We start from the raw sequence: 17653 nt of genomic DNA, 5'->3' as shown, positions 1-17653 counted from the left end.
GTACTGTAACTCTAAACTTAACCATGGGTTTTACCCACCAGACTCTAAAGCATTGAAAGTCCTCTGTAAAGCTGATCTTGCTTGTTGTAATAGCTTGGGGATTGTGAGCAGTCTAATGATCGAAGTGGACACGTTTTTGTGAGTTCAGACTGGAGCTGATGTCCAATATATATATATATATATATATATATATATATATATATATATATATATATATATATATATATATATATATATATATAAAACAAAATCTAACTAAGCAAGTAAAAATATCTTAAACATGGGTCACTGTATCTTCTTTGACTTTGATTTTTCACCATGCTTTGAACTTTGTCTGATTTCAAACATTTTTTTTTCTTTTTTTTTTTATAAACAATACAAAGCCAATTTGAAACTCGAAATTACAAAACAATTGCTTTTACAAGCAGGTATTTGCTTGATTGTGCTCTTCTTATAGAAAATACAGGACACATTTGACTACAGGGCGTCTGAAGTGTCAGGAACCAACATGCTGTGACAAATATATTGATCTGAATATATTCTAATCGAAAGAAATACAGCTGAGAAGATGCATTGTAGGACGGTCAAGAATTTGCTATAAATATTGAATATAATAATTATGTCATTGCACGTGCAGTCGTTTCCTTTTTAGACACTCAGTATATTCCAGCTATGATACTTAGATTCCACGTGTTGCAGTGTAATACTCAATATAAGAAAAAAGACCCTGATTTAGTAAAGTGTGTCAAATATGTGCTGATGATGCATGAAAAAAAGCTCCTTCACAAAATTCCTACATAAAGATGCACAAATCAACTTGGTGTCAAAGATACAAATCTTCCTCACGGAATACATTTTTTTCTCAGTGCAAATCAATGTTAGACTGCATTTATGTGAGCATCTTCCAGACAACACGTTTGTTACAGTAGAAACAATGCCATTAAAATCAAGCACATGGATATGAACCTGTGATTTATCTTGCATGGATCATTTCATAGCCAAGCTGTAATGGAAGATTAATCAACACCTTGTTACCAAACTAGATTCTGCAGCATTGTGGTGTAAATTAGGTTTTATATTTGATGCCTAACGTATATTAGATGCATAACATCACACCTCTGAGATCGGTGGTATCTGATAGAACCCATGAAAAGGTTTTTTATTCACTTTGAGATTATGAACCGAACACACACTCATATCTATTTTCAGAAATATTGAATATACTGTATATATAAATATGTATTTATATGTATATATTTATATATTTATATGCAGACTAGATGCTGAAAACATTATGTAAATTAGATGCAAAAAAGGTGAACACATTAGTGTGTCATTCACGTGTTATTTAACACTATATGGACAAAAGTATTGGGACACCTGTCTTTTTCACCGATATGTGGCTCTTCCCAAAATTGTTACCATAAAGTACAATTGTACAGTATGACAATGCCCCCTGTGCACAAAGCCAGCTCCATGAAGATCTGCTTTACATAGGATGGAGTGGAAGATCTCCAGCTATAGATATCAAAACCTATGAAAGATGAACCTCCTTACCTCAACTACTTTACTTACACCCTTGTCTCTGAATGAGCACCAATCTCCACAAAATCTAGTGGAACATCTTCCCAGAAGAATGGAGGTTATTACAAGAGCAAAACGAGGATTTAATGTGGAATGGGATGTTTAAAAGAGCACACATGATTCATATTGGCAGGTGTCCACAAACTTTTGTCTGTATGCACTCTCGTCTAAATTACAAGAAAATATTTTGAATATTATTTAAGGGCTTAATGTCTTTTTACAATGAAAGTAAAACCAGCTGTAGGTGCAGAATCAAGCTGAATAAATGTGCAATTAAAAGAAAGTACAATTTTAATAAGAATTAAAGGTTTAATAAGAATTTATTTATAGTAAACTCCAAGGAATAATCTTTCAGAAATGTGAGACAGAAAAATAGTTTTCATACATGCAAATATTATAAATATTCTTAAATACATAAATTTGGTGTATTGTAAAATAATAATAAAAACAAAGCTGTCAAAGTAAAGGACACTTTGTTGAAAATTACAGTGTTTCTCCCCGGTGTAATGTTTTCCTGATCTTCACATCTACTAAGTAGGTGATTAATGAGCAAAGCAGGTTGTGAGATTTCTCCTGTAGGTGTTAATGTCAGTGAAAAGCAGTTGGAACTTTGCCCATTCTCAGCAGTTTTGCATGCTGGCTGCACTCAGTGCTACCCACAGGATGTATTCGCCTTAATAATCCACTTGCTTCTACATCCATCAGGAGCACACATCCAATTCTTGAACTTTACGACTGAAGATAACCATGACTTCCTAGAGGTGCGTAATGGACCTCAGCACAGCAGCACACTGATTGGCCAGTACAGTGGCAGTGAACTTCCTGCTCCTCTCCTGAGCACAACTCATGAGACCGTCGTCCACTTCTACAGCGACCACTCGCAGAATCGCCAGGGCTTCAGGCTCACCTACCAAGGTGCGCGGTATTACCCGGTTTTACATTAATGAACGTATTAGACCCTTTATTTTGCCTCAGAAGGCTTTGGTGCTGTTGCATGATGAGTGAACGCTGGCAGATGATCAACTGGAGGATCAAATGGGAGGAAAATATTTTTATGCATGAAAAGATAAATTGTTTGTCTCAGAGAAATCCTGGGCGGATTATAAGGGATGACATGATATCACAGTGTCCCTCAGACAGTGTGTGAGGTGGAGTGGTGCACCAGACAAAAAAAAAAAAACATTTTCAGATCAATAGGTGGTTACAGATATTTGCGTTTGAATTTTTTTACTTTATTAAAAAAAAAAAACACCACTGTCCTCATCACCCACTTTTGTAGGTCAGATAGATTTTTTCCCTTTTTTTTCTCCCCCAGCAGAGGGTCAAGAGTTGAAATGGTTGAGTTGTGAGATTATGAATGATTTGTAAGCCTCCAGTGTCTGTTTGCCTGAGGAGGAAATCCATTATATGTTTATGATACCCAAGAAATTCACTGAAGTGCGTGAAATAGAGGATCACTGATCATTTCATTAATAATAGATGATAGTAAACAGACTGAATACGAAAATATAAAAAAATTTATATTTGACATTAGAAATCCCAATTTTAACCAGTTCCTGCTATGATAAATCTCTGGAAATGATTAATAGACGTTCCTGTTGTGTTCTTTTGTTTTTCCACAGCCTATCAATTACAAAATTGTCAAGATCCATATCCATTCCATAATGGATATATAATCCACAGTGACTTCATTGCAGGGCAATCCATAACATTTGAGTGTTACCCTGGATATGTTCTAGTTGGTTATCCAGTGTTGACCTGCCAGCATGGAACTAATCGTAAATGGAACCATCCGTTTCCACGTTGTGAAGGTACGTAGTCAGTAGTTGCAAGACCCCTTATAACGTTCAGCAGTGCTTTTCCCTCTTTAAAAAAATATTCAGGTGCGAGTATAGGACAATATTTGCTCCAGGTTTGCAGCGGAATCGTTTAGTGAATATTCTCTAAGCATTTTGCATCCCAAAAGGCCTTTTAATGATGCTCTTTAACTGGAGTGTTGCAGCATTGTGTTATACTGGTACAGCATAACAAGGACTGCTCCCCCCCCCAAAGCTGCCTTGAAAATTAAGCACCTTGAAGACTGATCCAGTGGAGACCAAGGCTACAGGGAACTGCTTTAAATTGCAGCCTTGATAATCAATCAAAGTAGTGTAGTGTGAAAGCCGTCTGGCCCATAATCAATCAACAGCACTGCACATTTTCCCTTTCTTCTGTCTGTCACTGAGCATCAGACACCACTGCTTTGCTTTCCTTTGTAGCACTGCTTGCACCATCTTTCTCTGTCTCCGCTATCTTAGTGGAACCCCCCGTTTTTTTTTTCTCCAATCCTCTAACAATCCGAACAGAAGTCCATGGTCCCCTGCCTGACAGTGCTGCCATTAGAATGATGATGTCGCTCTTCCCCACTGCTGATCATCTGCCATAAATATCCTTCTTGGGAAAGATGAATTATCATAGTTTCTGAATTGTGTGTTTTTGTGCACAGCACCCTGCGGCTATAATGTGACGGCTCTGAACGGTACAATTTTTTCACCCGGATATCCCAACGAGTATCCGGATTCACAAGACTGCCTGTGGCTCATCACAGTGCCACACGGCCACGGCGTGTACATCAACTTCACACTGCTCCAGACCGAGCCTGTGACTGACTACATCGCGGTGTGGTAAGCGCTCAACAGTGATCACACACCGAAAAGAACAGTTCTCACCTAAAGAACATAGAGCCTTCTAAAGTTCCTCTTACCACAGAACAGTGGTGAAGTGCGGAGATTGTTGGTGACAAAGATGATGATTATCCATAGTGAAAATACTGGGCAATGAACCCAATGAATATTAATTCAAATGACCCAAAAAACAAAAAAAAAACAGATCGACCTGAAAAAAAACAATGCTTCTGATTGGTTAATTTTGTTTAAACGTTTCACAGTACAATTATTTCTCTAAACATACTGATACGCTACACCACTTTCATAGAAAACGAGCTAAAACAAGCGTGTTTTTTAAAAAGATTTCCGAAGGCATTCCAAAAACACTTAACACACATATTGACAACTATGAATAAGTGTAAAAATGAAAGAAAAAATGTAACTTTCTATTACACCGTTGAAGGAAGCATCTTTGTAATTTTTCTGACTGATCACCTTTATATCTCGTGATAAAGCATTTCTCTCTTTATCCGTGGCTTCTCTGGAATCCTGAAATTAGTTCATAGCACTATATTTATATCATGCAAGCAATTTTTATGTCATTTTATCCGACACCTCGCTTAAATAGATCAAAAAGATGTGTCACGTCGAAGAAAGTGAAGCCTATCCGGGCCCTTTCTTAGTTACACGTAGACCATTAATCTTCAAAAGCCATTAAAAGAGTTGGCCTACTCTGTTATGTCATCATTTTTCCTGGTTTTCATTCAACATGGCCTGTAATGAAATGGCTTCACATGAAAGTCAGCACAAAATCCAGCCATAGATTTGAAAGCAAATCAATTTTCTCCAACCACTCAGAGGAAAAAAAAAAAAAATAGAGAAGCGTCATTAAACTATTTAATGCAAGAATCGGGAGTAATGCATTTCCAATGTGCGCTGGCTTTCTTGCAGGGATGGACCGGAGCAGAGCAACCCGCAGCTTGGGATCTTCAGTGGTAATACAGCCCTGGAGTCGGCCTATAGTACTTTCAATCAGGTCCTTATCAAGTTTCACAGTGACTTCTCCACCAGCGGATTCTTTGTCCTCAATTTCCATGGTTAGTTTCTCTTCTAAATGAAAAATACAATGCTGCCGAACCAATACATATCATGCAACGTCTGCAGGGGAAGATGGCTAAAATGCGAGATGCGTCTTGTTATCTAATATTCGATATAGAGTGGTTTTGATGACATCAGCATTTTTTTTAGGATTAGACTATTCAATAAAAGATACGTATTTTGCACCCATGTTTGCTATATTATATATAGTTATATATATATATAGTTTGTTCATAGAGAACATATTCTATGAATAAGCTATTCAAAATCTAATTGTAATTACAGGCTAAAAAATGAAGATTATATATTAGTGCTGTAAGAGAAATAAAACACTTCTGCCGAAGTAAATAATTTCTGCAATAACTCTAAAGTCTGCAGTGTTTTTTCTCTGTACTTGTATAACATGTGTTGATCTGTAATCCTTCCAGAGTAAACACCATATAGAACAATTTCATGCAGCAAATCCTGACATGTTTTGAGTTGTTAAAGTAGTTTCAGCTAAAGTTATACTAATATATATATATATATATATATATATATATATATATATATATATATATATATATATATATATATATATATATATATATATATATATATATGTATGTGTGTGTGTGTGTGTGTGTGTGTGCCAAAGCTCTTCAAAATATATCCTTTCTTCTCAGCTTATCCTCTGAAGAAATGCTCCCCTCCCCCTGCTGTGGAAGAGGCAGAAATATTATTTGAAGATAGAGACTATGAAATAGGTATGTGACACAGTTTAATCTGTCTCTCGCTGATTCACTCATTTTAGCTCTTTGCGCAAACGGTGGATGAAGGAATCACAGCTGGAAACTTTCGAGGGACGATTATTCCTAAATATACGGAGACCGACCTTCTTGTAACACAGCAGACGTTTTCCACATCACAGGACAGTGACGATACGTTGTGTTTTTAACGTTGTGTTTTTAAATGGTGGCTTAAAATAAAAGAATGATATGTTTAGTTGTATTCTTAGTATTGGACTGAGATATAGAAATGTAGACTGATGAAGAATTGTATCTCTTTTGATCATGATTTTTAAATTTTTATATAAATGTTCAAAGGTTGACATTGTAATATTTCAGGTGACATTGTAAGATATCAGTGTTTTCCTGGGTTCACCTTGATGGGCAACGATGAGCTCACCTGCAAGCTGAACTCCCACCTGCAGTTTGAAGGCCCTCCACCAGTGTGTGAAGGTAAATGGAAACAAATTACACAGTTGGGTTTGAAAACAAAAATCCCTGCTGATTTTATTACATTATAGTCTGTACTACTGGAAAGAAAACGGAAAGGAAACACAGAGGAAGAAAAAAGGTCACGGATCCTCAGTGCTTTGTTGTCAAAAAGTCTGGAACACTTGTGAGCAGCTTCACTCGGAGTCTTCACAGATAGAAGATATAAAGGATGAGACTAATAAAGTGATTGTACAGGATTGAAGTAGGCTGATTGAAGATCTAGCAAGAGATAGACGGAAAGATGGAACTGTGATCGTGGAACGTTAAATCACAGAAGAATTTACTGATCTTAACACCTCCTAACAGAATAATAAACCGAACCGCAACAGTCACGCAGATTTAACAGCATTCATGAAAGCACACCAATAAGAAATGTACAGAAATGTATGGAATATTCTGCTTTGTATGTTTCAACAGCTCAATGTCCAGCAAACGAGGAGCTGTCCAAGTCTTCTGGGGTAATCCTGAGTCCGGGCTTCCCGAAAAACTACCCCAACTCACAGACCTGCTCATGGATCATCAAAGTGTTGCCCAACTACACCATTTCCATTTATGTGGAGTTGTTTCAGAGTGAAAAGCAATTCGATGAGCTGGAAATCTTTGATGGTAAAAGCACATCATGTGAGGAATAACGCATGACCAAACTTTGGACGATTAGATGGAAATATTGCACACCAGTGGAGTTTGATGCACATTGTCTGAAGTGTGTTATTGCACCTATAGCAATATATTATGTATTTTATACATAGTTATCACAGTTTTCCTGGTGTAGCATCTCTCACTCGCTAACCATCGATTAGCCTTTTTAGTGTCATTTAACAGGATTACCTTCCACGTGTGCATTTACAGTTTTTTCTCAGTTGTTTTGGCGCATTTCTCAAATCATCCTTAATATCTGCAAACCAGTAAGTGTATTTCTCAAAACAATGTGTACAAGCAGCACAACACATTGGATTTCTTGCAAAAGCCTGTATTATTCTAAAAAAATCGTTAGTTCATCTCTCAAAAGTAAGTATTTGTGTCAATGAACGTCTCATTGCCATCAGAATAACAAGTCCTTTTGTCATTGTTCACAAACACGATCATCAGAATGTTTAGTCATGTTTTCTGTATGATGATGCACAGTTTTAGGATTTTCTGATATAAACTATGGTTTGGGTTGAAACACATTGATTGAAAATGCATAAGGCCGAATTTCTGCTTTTTGGAATTTATGAATTTCAGCAGCACAAATGTATTTGTTTGATTGGATATTTGGACCAGACAGGTGTCTTGGTTGTTCATCTATTATCAGAAATTGTTATTCTGTGTTTTTCTCTGTGGCCAATTGACGGTTCACAAGATTCACCTTCGACCTGTTTTTGAGAACCGGTTGATTATTGGTTGATCTGATGCCGTTCACTCGCCTACATTAGCGACATTCAAGATTCATCTGCACAATTCAACAATTCAAGTCACATTAACCAAAAAATCTTTAATAGAAATTGAAGCTTGACAGATTTTGACAACTGGTTTAACCATTTTACGTTCAATGACCTGATGCCGAGATGTTTTTTGGGGGGTTTAAGACCCAAGTCAAGACAAGTGACTAAATGATGTGGACGTTGAAGAAGGTAGTTTTAAGAATTTCTATTTCTGATCTGAGAAACGTCCCGAAGCAGCTGAGAAAATCTGTAATAAAGCACCAGTTAATACATTTTTATAAATAACTCCCATTTATTTTTCTGTATTTATTAATTTCATCAGAACAATTACAAATACGATTAGGACAATAATATCCCACAGCAGTAATACAATTTGTTATACATAATATTCTGTGTGCTGGTTGTCTCTATTTCAAAGGGCCATCAGGACAAAGCCCACTGTTGGTGGCACTCAGTGGAAATCACTCGACACAACTGAACTTCACGAGCAAAACCAACCAGCTTTACCTACGGTGGTCAACGGATCATGCAACCAACAAGAAGGGGTTCAAAATACGCTACACTGGTTTGTGCATTATAATTTTTTTTTATAATCTAACATTTTTTGCAGTTTTATGATAATTAAAAGCAGTCTGCGAGTGACCAGTGCTATTGAAAGTATAAGACTATATATTACGATTCTTCAGCCTTCAGTGTCAGGTTAGATTATCCAACTCCTCCAATATTCTTACCCCGGGTGTCGTTTTTAAGAACGAACGAAAGTCAGCCTTTTTGTATTTTTTTTATTTTAAAGTTAGCACTCAATAGAGTAGGAGCAGATGTTTTCTACCTTCAGGGTGCCACTGATTGAGTCTGACATAATAGAGGTCAAAGATGCTGTAATGATTTCCGCTGAATAGTTTTTGCACCTCATGCCTCAAACTGACATTCTGACCAATGGCCAAACTTGATATATGATGTACATTGGCTAGTGGCAGTGATTTATTTGCTTTTCACTTTTCATACACATACACACATTCTCACTTTCTAAAGCTTTCTCTTTTTACTTTTGTCATTCCAAAAACCGATTTAATTTGATCAAAATATTGTGTTTACACAAATTCTGCTTGTTGTTTGAAGACAGACAGACAGACAGACAGACAGACAGACAGACAGACAGACAGACAGACAGACAGACAGACAGACAGACAGATAGATAGATAGATAGATAGATAGATAGATAGATAGATAGATAGATAGATAGATAGATAATATTCCCCATAAGTCATTCCCTAAAAGAATGAGGTTTGGGTAACAGCTTTAATTTCACTGCAGGAAGCAGTTATTTTTGTATAGAGGTTCAGCAGCCCCAATAAAATTATAATATGGAACGGCCTCCAAACAGCTACCGGCTACACTTTGAACAATGAGCGAGCGTCGAGCAGCAGGCCATAATGCATGTCTATCTCATTTTATCTTTACAAAACTCTGGAGAGAGCAAATGCTCAGCTCTTTCTATGGGGGATTTTCTTTCCATTTTTAATCAAATTCAATTAGAAGGCATTGCAGCAAGGGATGTTTTTTTTTTTGGGTATTTTCTAAGTCTATTCACTCTCTTCCAATACTGGTTAAAATGGCTTTAGTCGGTGTGTTGCAGTGGAATTCAGATGTCTGTAAATTAATAGATTCACGTTGAGTCATTTCTTAAGCCGAGACGTTCTTTTAGCTGTGTATGAAATCCCTATCCAACCGTGCACTCAACGAAAATAAGAATGGTAGATGTTGTTTTGGGTATTTTTACAAGTATTCTTGAGTCAAAACCATCAATTAAATATAATTATGCATTATTCATCTGCAACACTCTCATACAGATCTTTTTTTTTTTACTTTCTAAATAAACACAGCGGCATATTGCAGCCTGAGTGCACCACCCAAGAACGGTGGGATCACCAACAGGACAAAAGAGCGTCCGGGGAGCCGGATTCACTACTACTGTAATGCAGGCTACAGGCTCGTTGGTCAACACAACGCAACATGCCGGCTTCATCCTAATGGACTTTATCAATGGGATGCTCCACCTCCTCTTTGTCAGGGTATGCCTTCTTTTTCCTATTCGAATATATGAGGTAAATAGTCACTGTTTTTTGTCTTATGTTTCTATGAAGCATTGAATATTTTCCGGTTGGATTCCTGATTATCTTGCAGTTTGTCATTGTCTGGGTTATGACCCCAAACTACTTCTAAACCTTAAAGTTGGATTTTTTATCAATGCTCCCATTGTTTTGTGATTCCCTCACTCAGATACCATGCTCTTTAAAAAAAACCGTATTGTATAATACAGTGCGATGTTTTGGGCTGATAACACCCTTGAATTAAAGAACACTCACTGAGATTAGGGATGTCCTTCATCTGAGTGTTGGTTGTAACACCAAAATTGAGGCAGAAATGTGATCTGTGTCTCAGCCTATCTACATTTTATTCACCATGGCTCTCTGTTAATCAGGTTTATTTGAACCTCCATCTCCTCTTGCTTTTTGGCCCACACAGTCACTGCTGGACATCTTCCTCGTCCACTGATGCCAAAACTGCCAATTTCCAAACGTCTCATTTAGCAATTATGGAAAGGACAATGCTTAAAGAAACATTTTATGTATTTGCATAAAGGGTGGATGGTTGAAATTTATGCAGGGATAATTATTTCATGGGATTGTTATGAATGCATGCTTGGGAAAGTTCATGTTCTGTAAAATTGCCTGTGTAGAAACTGGAGTGAAAGAGTGCAGCTTATGTGGAAATGCATGTGCAATCTCACACACACACACACACATACACACACACACACACATATCCTCACAGCTGTCTGGGTACAAGGAATAATAATGGAAGTGGTCCTCTTATTATCTAGTTCTGTCCAGTCATGGTTGTAATTCGTAAGTGCTTGGAGATGGGTATCATCAATCAACATGAAATTATGTTCAGCATGTTTTAGATACAATTCCTTTTATAACAATTGGACACAAACTGGCGAACACAGTGGGTAGGTATAAGATGATCAACTTCACAACAAACAATATCAATTGGCTACATTTAATGAAGAACTTAGGAATTGTGCCATATACTGAGCATTAATGATGCAGGATACAGTAAATACCAGAATTTAGTTGATTTCAAATGTTTTAAAAGAGTAAAATCTTCTAAAATTTCAAACCCCTTGTGGTTTCTATGTCGACATTTGCACAACTGTTTATAAAGCTAAAGGCATCCATTTATTTCAGGACATTTAATCGCAACCAAATCACAATCCTTGCTCCTTCAAACAGGGACAGCCATTATGAGTCATTATGGAAAGGTACATGACACCTTTTCGAAAGACTGAAGGTTAAGGCATTGATATTCTTCTCCAATTTCCAGAGCATGTGCACAGAACCAGAACGTGAGCTAATTAAAGCCAATCATTTCTTTAAACAGCAAGAGCAAGTTTCCATAGATGGTCAAGGGCTTGAGCCACTTTCATAATGTTATTTATTTATTTATTTATTTATTTATTTCTGTTGGTTTTGTGGCCTTTATCAAAACACAATCTGCCATAGTATCACTTTTAATTGGTGCCATCACTTTTTTCCCTAAGCAGAGCAAACATCTGTTTGACTGTGTGCATCTCATATTTTATCTTCTTTTTTGTTTGTTTTTTATCTCAGATCTTTGACCACACGCTGTAATTAAGTTTCATTATGCACAGAACAGATGTAATGCACAGTAATGTGTTGAACTTTGCATTTCTCACTTGTGCACAGCAGGATGGATTGTCAAGAACTGTCGCTATTCAACCTGTTGTTCCCTAATACAAGTCCAAATAGTATGTTCCTATTGATTGAACAGTAAGGAGCATTGCATATTATGGGCAGATGGATGGATACTCAAGAACAAACAGTGTGATCTTCTTCAGTCTGAAATTCTACCATAATAGATGATGAATGAATTAATAGATGGATGGATGGGTGAACATAGTTTTCAGATTTCAAAGCCAAGAGCACAAAAAATATAAAAAAAGTAAAAATAGATGATACATACATAAATAGCTGGAGGGATTGACATTATAAAAGAGTGGATGGATACCGTATTTTTCGGACTATAAGCCGCTACTTTTTTCCCATGTTTTGAATCCCGCGGCTTAAACAACGAAGCGGCTAATTTATGGATTTTTCACGGGTTTTTTTCCGGTTTCACAAACTTCAAGCCAAAAAACTGAGCGACATAACATTAGACCAATGAAATTTCCGAACGGAAACGAAAAAACGCACTTCACCTGTGTTCTGAGCTGCACGGCATCGGGAGAAAAGCTTCACCGATGGTCATTTTTAAACGCACAACAATGCCAAAAGATAAACTCCCGAAAGAAATTGTTATGAAAGGAAGGAGGAAGACAGTGAACAATGACTTTCTTGGTCAGCTACTGTTTAGATACAAGCCGTTGTAGCGCGTTGAGTCTGGGTGAAGGGAGAGCTCGCTAACTCCAGTTACAACAGAAATCATATAAGCACAGACAGGTTTCCAAAACTTGTGCTTTTTTATTATTCTTGGCAACAGCGTTACGGGTTAGTCAAAGAAACTTCGAAATGAGCATCAGAAAATAATAAGGACATATTCCTCGGTCTTGCACACATGCAGTAATAGCGGAAAAATGCGGCGGCAGGCTATTCCAAAAATGCCGCTCTGCTTTTAAAGGAGCCACAACATATTTCACCCGTTACACCGTGTAACAGATACTGTCTTTCGTTAAAGCCTGTGTAAAGTTTATTAGTTTTGATGAAGGCATTATAGACAGGTGCGGCTTATTTATGTTCAAAATAAAAATCTTTGTCAAATTCAGTGGGTGCGGCTTATATATGGGTGCGCTTTATAGTCCGGAAATTACGGTACTTGAGAACTGTCACCGTTTCACCAGTCATCAATATTGAAGTCCAAATAGTGTGTTCTTACTGACCAGCAGAGATGGGAAGTAACGGAGTACAAATACTTTGTTAAGTAGATTTGTCTGGTATCAGTACTTTACTCCACTATTTATTTTTCAGACAACTTTTTACTTTTACTCATTACATTTTTACACAAATATCTGTACTTTTTACTTTTTACATTTTCAAAACAGACTCTTTACTTTAGTTTTAATCCATTGATTTGGTGAAATATAATTTTTTTATTTTCACTGCGCGCCGATTTCAGCCGAACAACCGATTTCCTGTTACTGCACCAGTTCACCAGTTCAATCCACTGGTGTATAAAGTCCTGACTCTCACTCACCACAGAAGGCAGTAAGAAGTTTGGGGTTAATGTTGATGAGACAGAGGGAGTCAGTGATTTAAACATGACTGAGAACAGACACATTCCTGATCATCATCATCTTTTCTCTGCTTGTGTTCTATATGTGGATCTTCAGCCTGGACACATTCATTAGGTAACAACATTTTTAATTAGTTTTGTATTAATATATATACAGTGGAACCCGGTTATGTCGATGTCCTAGGGGGTCGCCAAAAAGCATCGAGATAACCGATGATCGAGATAAACAAAAATCAAAATGGCGGCAGTATATTAACGTGCTTGAAATTTCTTTATGTACATGATGTGCGTTAATAAATGAGAATGTGCATGCACGTGTTTTTGAAGGGTTTTTTTTACACAACAGCGTTGCCGTGATTTGTTTGATGAAGTCATGCTATAAAAATACATACAGTACATGTTTATCTGTCAGGAATCCACCTGCCACGCCCCCTTCGGCCCCCTTCAGCGTGTCAGGTGCTTTCTCGGCCGCTTTCTCTGAAGCTCCGCTTCAATCGCGCACATATGGTGCTCGTTTATCATCATCACCAGCTCCTATTTAAACTTCCACACTCTCACTGTCCGTTATTGTTGGAATATGTTGGTTCACGGCGGTCGTTGTTATCGCGCATGCGTATCCCGGTACGTATCTTCCCACCGGCACTCTCTCAACGGCTGCGCTTTTCTTCCCAAAGCCGCGCCGCGCCCCTACTAACACTACGAACACTAGCACTAACTAACAGCAGAGATTCACCAGTATACAATACAACACCTGTAGCAGCTGTAAGCCTTGATTTTTCCGCCACTTCCGCGAGTTCTTCTGCGGCTGCACCGAGATAACCGACGTTAAATGGCAAATTTTTTCCCCCCTTGTGCTCGAGATATTAGGGTTCGGCGACATAAAAAAAGTAGACATAACCGATAAAAAATGCTTAGAAAAAGCGAGAATTTGGCGGTTCCACTTCAAAAATGTCGACTTAATAGGGTTGTCGAGGTAACCGAGGGCGAGATAACCGGGTTCCACTGTATATATATATTTGGCTGTCAAAATTAAAATCATTTTAAACGGCACGAAATTTTTTCCTTTCTTTACTTAGAATAAATAAATTAACTCCAGATAAAAATATTTTTAATCAGTAAACTTTTGTTTTATTTCTGAGTCTCAAATCAAACACCAAATCCGCCATGTTTTACACAATTTACCCTCTGGGTGGCGTTTTGTGGGTTTTTCCCTCATAATGGCGACACAAACTTAAATGACTGTCTTTATTGATCCACAGATAAAAACAATTCATCATTTAAATCTGTAAAATGTCTATAATTTTATATATAAGCTTCCTGACTTGACTTGAAGAGGTGCAGTTTCTCCGGTGTCACCTCATTAACTGTCCGTGTGGAAACATAGCAAAGGCTCTTAATGATGTCCACACGTCTCTGCACTGATATAGCCTTTATATTTAATTACTGTTCATATGCTTACAAACATATCACATGCTGTAAATATGATACATGTTTAACACCTCCAAGCTGCCAGTTTTGGGCACCTGAGCAAGCACTTAACTCACTACTGCTCATTTAGTAAATGAGATCATTAAGAGTCGCTCGGGAGAAACACTTCCAACAGGAAGTGGCTATATCTCGCTATCTTTGTCTCTCTATTTTCTCTATCTAATTGTCTCTGTGTCTCTTTTAGTAAATGTCTCTGTCTCACTGTATATGTTTCTCTCTTGCTGTCTCTCTATTTGTTTCTCACTCTTTCTAAAGCCGTGTCTGTGTCTCTTTGTCTTTGTTTCTGTCTTTCCTGCTTATTTACATGTCTAACAAAGTTTTGAGTTTTGAAGTAATGCCATTAGCGATCTATGATGAAAGACTTTCCTGGTTGGATTCTTACCTCTAGTTTCATATTGAACATTATGAGAAGTTTTTAAAAACAGAACAATAAAAGGTCATTAAAATTGGTTGCTGGTAAATCATGGTATATCAGTGGTGCAGGTGTTGGAGATGTGGTTCTTGTACCTGAGTCACTTCTCATAGACTTCGAGTAACTGAGAGAATGAACAGGAAGAAGTTGTTTTGACCCATCATGATCTAAGAGAAAACAGTGGTCTCTTAACTATAGAAAAACCAAGAGTCCAATAAGCAAAACCTTGTTTGTCACCCCTCTGGTAGTGTAGTGGTTTAGTGATGCGGCCTCTGCTATCTGGCTCACCCGGTTCAATTCCTACCCCTTAGCTTTCCTTAAAATTGTTTAAAATGTTTTTAAAAAGAACCAAAAAAGGTCCTAAAAAAGGTCCTAAAAATCAGGTTCTTGCAGGAGATCCTGTGGCTCGATTGGAAGAGCTTTACCTCTGGGTTGAGAGGTTGCCGGTTCAAACCCCGGCCAGGGCTCAAAGTAAAGAGTGTTGAAGGTTCCGGTGGGTGGCCCAGGCCAGGGCTCAAAGTTAAGAGTGTGGAAGGTTCCGGTGGCCGTAGTAAGGAAGGTGTCAGAAATGGCTGCGTGGAAGGTTGGATGTGGATGGTTTCGGAGGGCGTATCCTGAAGCAGGGGGGCAATATCCGGGCATCTGCCCCCCCGGTGTCTGAGAAGCTGAAAACAGGGGGTTATGAAGCAAAAACGTTCAAAAAAGTATCGACTTAGTTTTGCATATATAGGGAAAAATTCTGCCAAAAACCTATCACCCTCACTTTTTCTGAGGCTGTGAAGCAGCAGGTCTTCACAGCCTTTGTTTACAGTCAACTACCTCATTGCTCACAGTCAACTGCCTCATTGCTCACCAGACGCTACTTTCCACACAACTTACCCAGTGTGGGGACCAGCCAGATTCGAACCAGCAACCTCTGAGCTCAGAGGCAAGGCTTTTACCACAAAGCCATCAAGTCCCACAACTCACCTTCTTTTTTTTGGGGGGTTTATCGTTTGTTTCTGGCTTCAAAGCAAGAAATTCAGACCAGAAGAAAAAAACAGAAAGCAGGATTCGAACCCTGAACCCCACCAACAGCGAAATACCAGTCTTAACCCACTGAACCATCTGGAAGGACAGGCTGTGGTGATTGTTCAGAGCAGGTCTATCTTTTCTTTTAAACCATCAAGACAAGAATAAAATGCTAAAGACAGACATAGGAAGCAAACCCATGACGTGACTAACAGGGACAATGCAGGATTTGAACCCTGATTCACGCTATTAGCAAGGTACCAGCATTAACCCACTGAACCATCAGGAAGGACAAGCTGGGAAGCTTGTTTAGAGCAGGTCTATCTTTCTATTTACCCCATCAAAACAAGAATATGAAGATGTAGGAGTCAGGAATTTAACCTACCTCATGACTAGCAGACAGAAAGCCAGGTTTGAACCCTGACCACCAACATTAGCAAAGTACCAGCCTTAACCCACTAAGCCATCAGGAAAAAACAGGATGGGAAGCTTGATTAGAGCAGGTCTATCATTCTTTTTAAACCATCAACACAAGAATTTAACACTAAAGAAAGATGTAGGAAGTGAATACAGATGTAAGTAGCACAAGTTGAACCCACATTGTAAATAACAGGAAGAAAGCAGGATTCGAACCCTGAACCCCACCACCAGCGAGACACCAACCTTAACCCATTGAACCATCGGTGAGGACAGGCTAGGAAGCTTGTTTAGAGCAGGTCTATCTTTCTTTTCAACCTATTAAAAATAAAAATATATCGCTAAAGAAAGATGTAGGAAGTGATTCCTGATCGTGACTGGCAGGCAGAAAGCAGGATTCGAATCCTGAACTCCACCAAAAGCACGACACCTGATTTAACCCACTGAACCATTAGGGAAGACAGGCCAGGAAGTTTGTTTAGCAGGTCTATCTACCTTTAAACCATCAACACACGAATATAAAGCTAAAGAAAGATTTAGGAAGCAGGAACATAACCTACGTCACAACTAGCAGGCAGAAAGCAGGATTCAAACCCTGATCCTCACCATCAGCGAGGCAGCAGCCTTAACCCACTGAACCATGGAAGAGATCAGACTTGGAAGCATGTTTAGATGAGGCACAAGCCTTAAACCACTGAGCGACCGCTGCTGAAAAGCATGTGTGCTTTTTGGAGGGTTCATACTTTGTTTCATGCCAGCGCAGTAAGAAAGAAGGCATGTAGGACTCGCTTTGAAACCTTATCACCAGCGTGGACTATATTAAGGACCATGTTCAGGCACAATCCTTAACCCACTGAGCTACCACAGAAGTGCCTTTTTTTTGGTGAAGTTATCTTTCATTAAAGACCAGGAAATCAAGAAATTAATCCAACACAGAAAGGACAGAATTGAAATGTTTTCAGAGTGGACAAGGTCCAGAAGTTTTATTTACCAACACAG

At 38.2% G+C, this 17653-nt stretch overlaps 1 protein-coding gene across 2 annotated transcripts in view; it reads left to right on the top strand.

Moving 5' to 3' along the window:
* csmd1a (CUB and Sushi multiple domains 1a) overlaps nucleotides 1-17653 on the top strand; it is a 378189-nt gene that overhangs the window by 329333 nt on the left and 31203 nt on the right. For both annotated transcript variants that reach the window (XM_046872557.1, XM_046872551.1), the window contains 9 exons: nucleotides 2290-2499; nucleotides 3207-3395; nucleotides 4070-4247; nucleotides 5181-5326; nucleotides 5993-6073; nucleotides 6434-6547; nucleotides 7004-7192; nucleotides 8429-8575; nucleotides 9894-10082. In XM_046872557.1, coding sequence (XP_046728513.1) covers nucleotides 2290-2499; nucleotides 3207-3395; nucleotides 4070-4247; nucleotides 5181-5326; nucleotides 5993-6073; nucleotides 6434-6547; nucleotides 7004-7192; nucleotides 8429-8575; nucleotides 9894-10082 — 1443 coding nt within the window. The remainder of the gene's footprint in view (nucleotides 1-2289; nucleotides 2500-3206; nucleotides 3396-4069; nucleotides 4248-5180; nucleotides 5327-5992; nucleotides 6074-6433; nucleotides 6548-7003; nucleotides 7193-8428; nucleotides 8576-9893; nucleotides 10083-17653) is intronic.

The sequence above is a fragment of the Silurus meridionalis genome, chromosome 2, assembly GCF_014805685.1.
Source record: "Silurus meridionalis isolate SWU-2019-XX chromosome 2, ASM1480568v1, whole genome shotgun sequence".
Classification (NCBI taxonomy): domain Eukaryota; kingdom Metazoa; phylum Chordata; class Actinopteri; order Siluriformes; family Siluridae; genus Silurus; species Silurus meridionalis.
The sequence above is the reverse complement of the archived record's forward strand: the minus strand, read 5'-3'. Positions and strand labels throughout refer to the sequence as shown.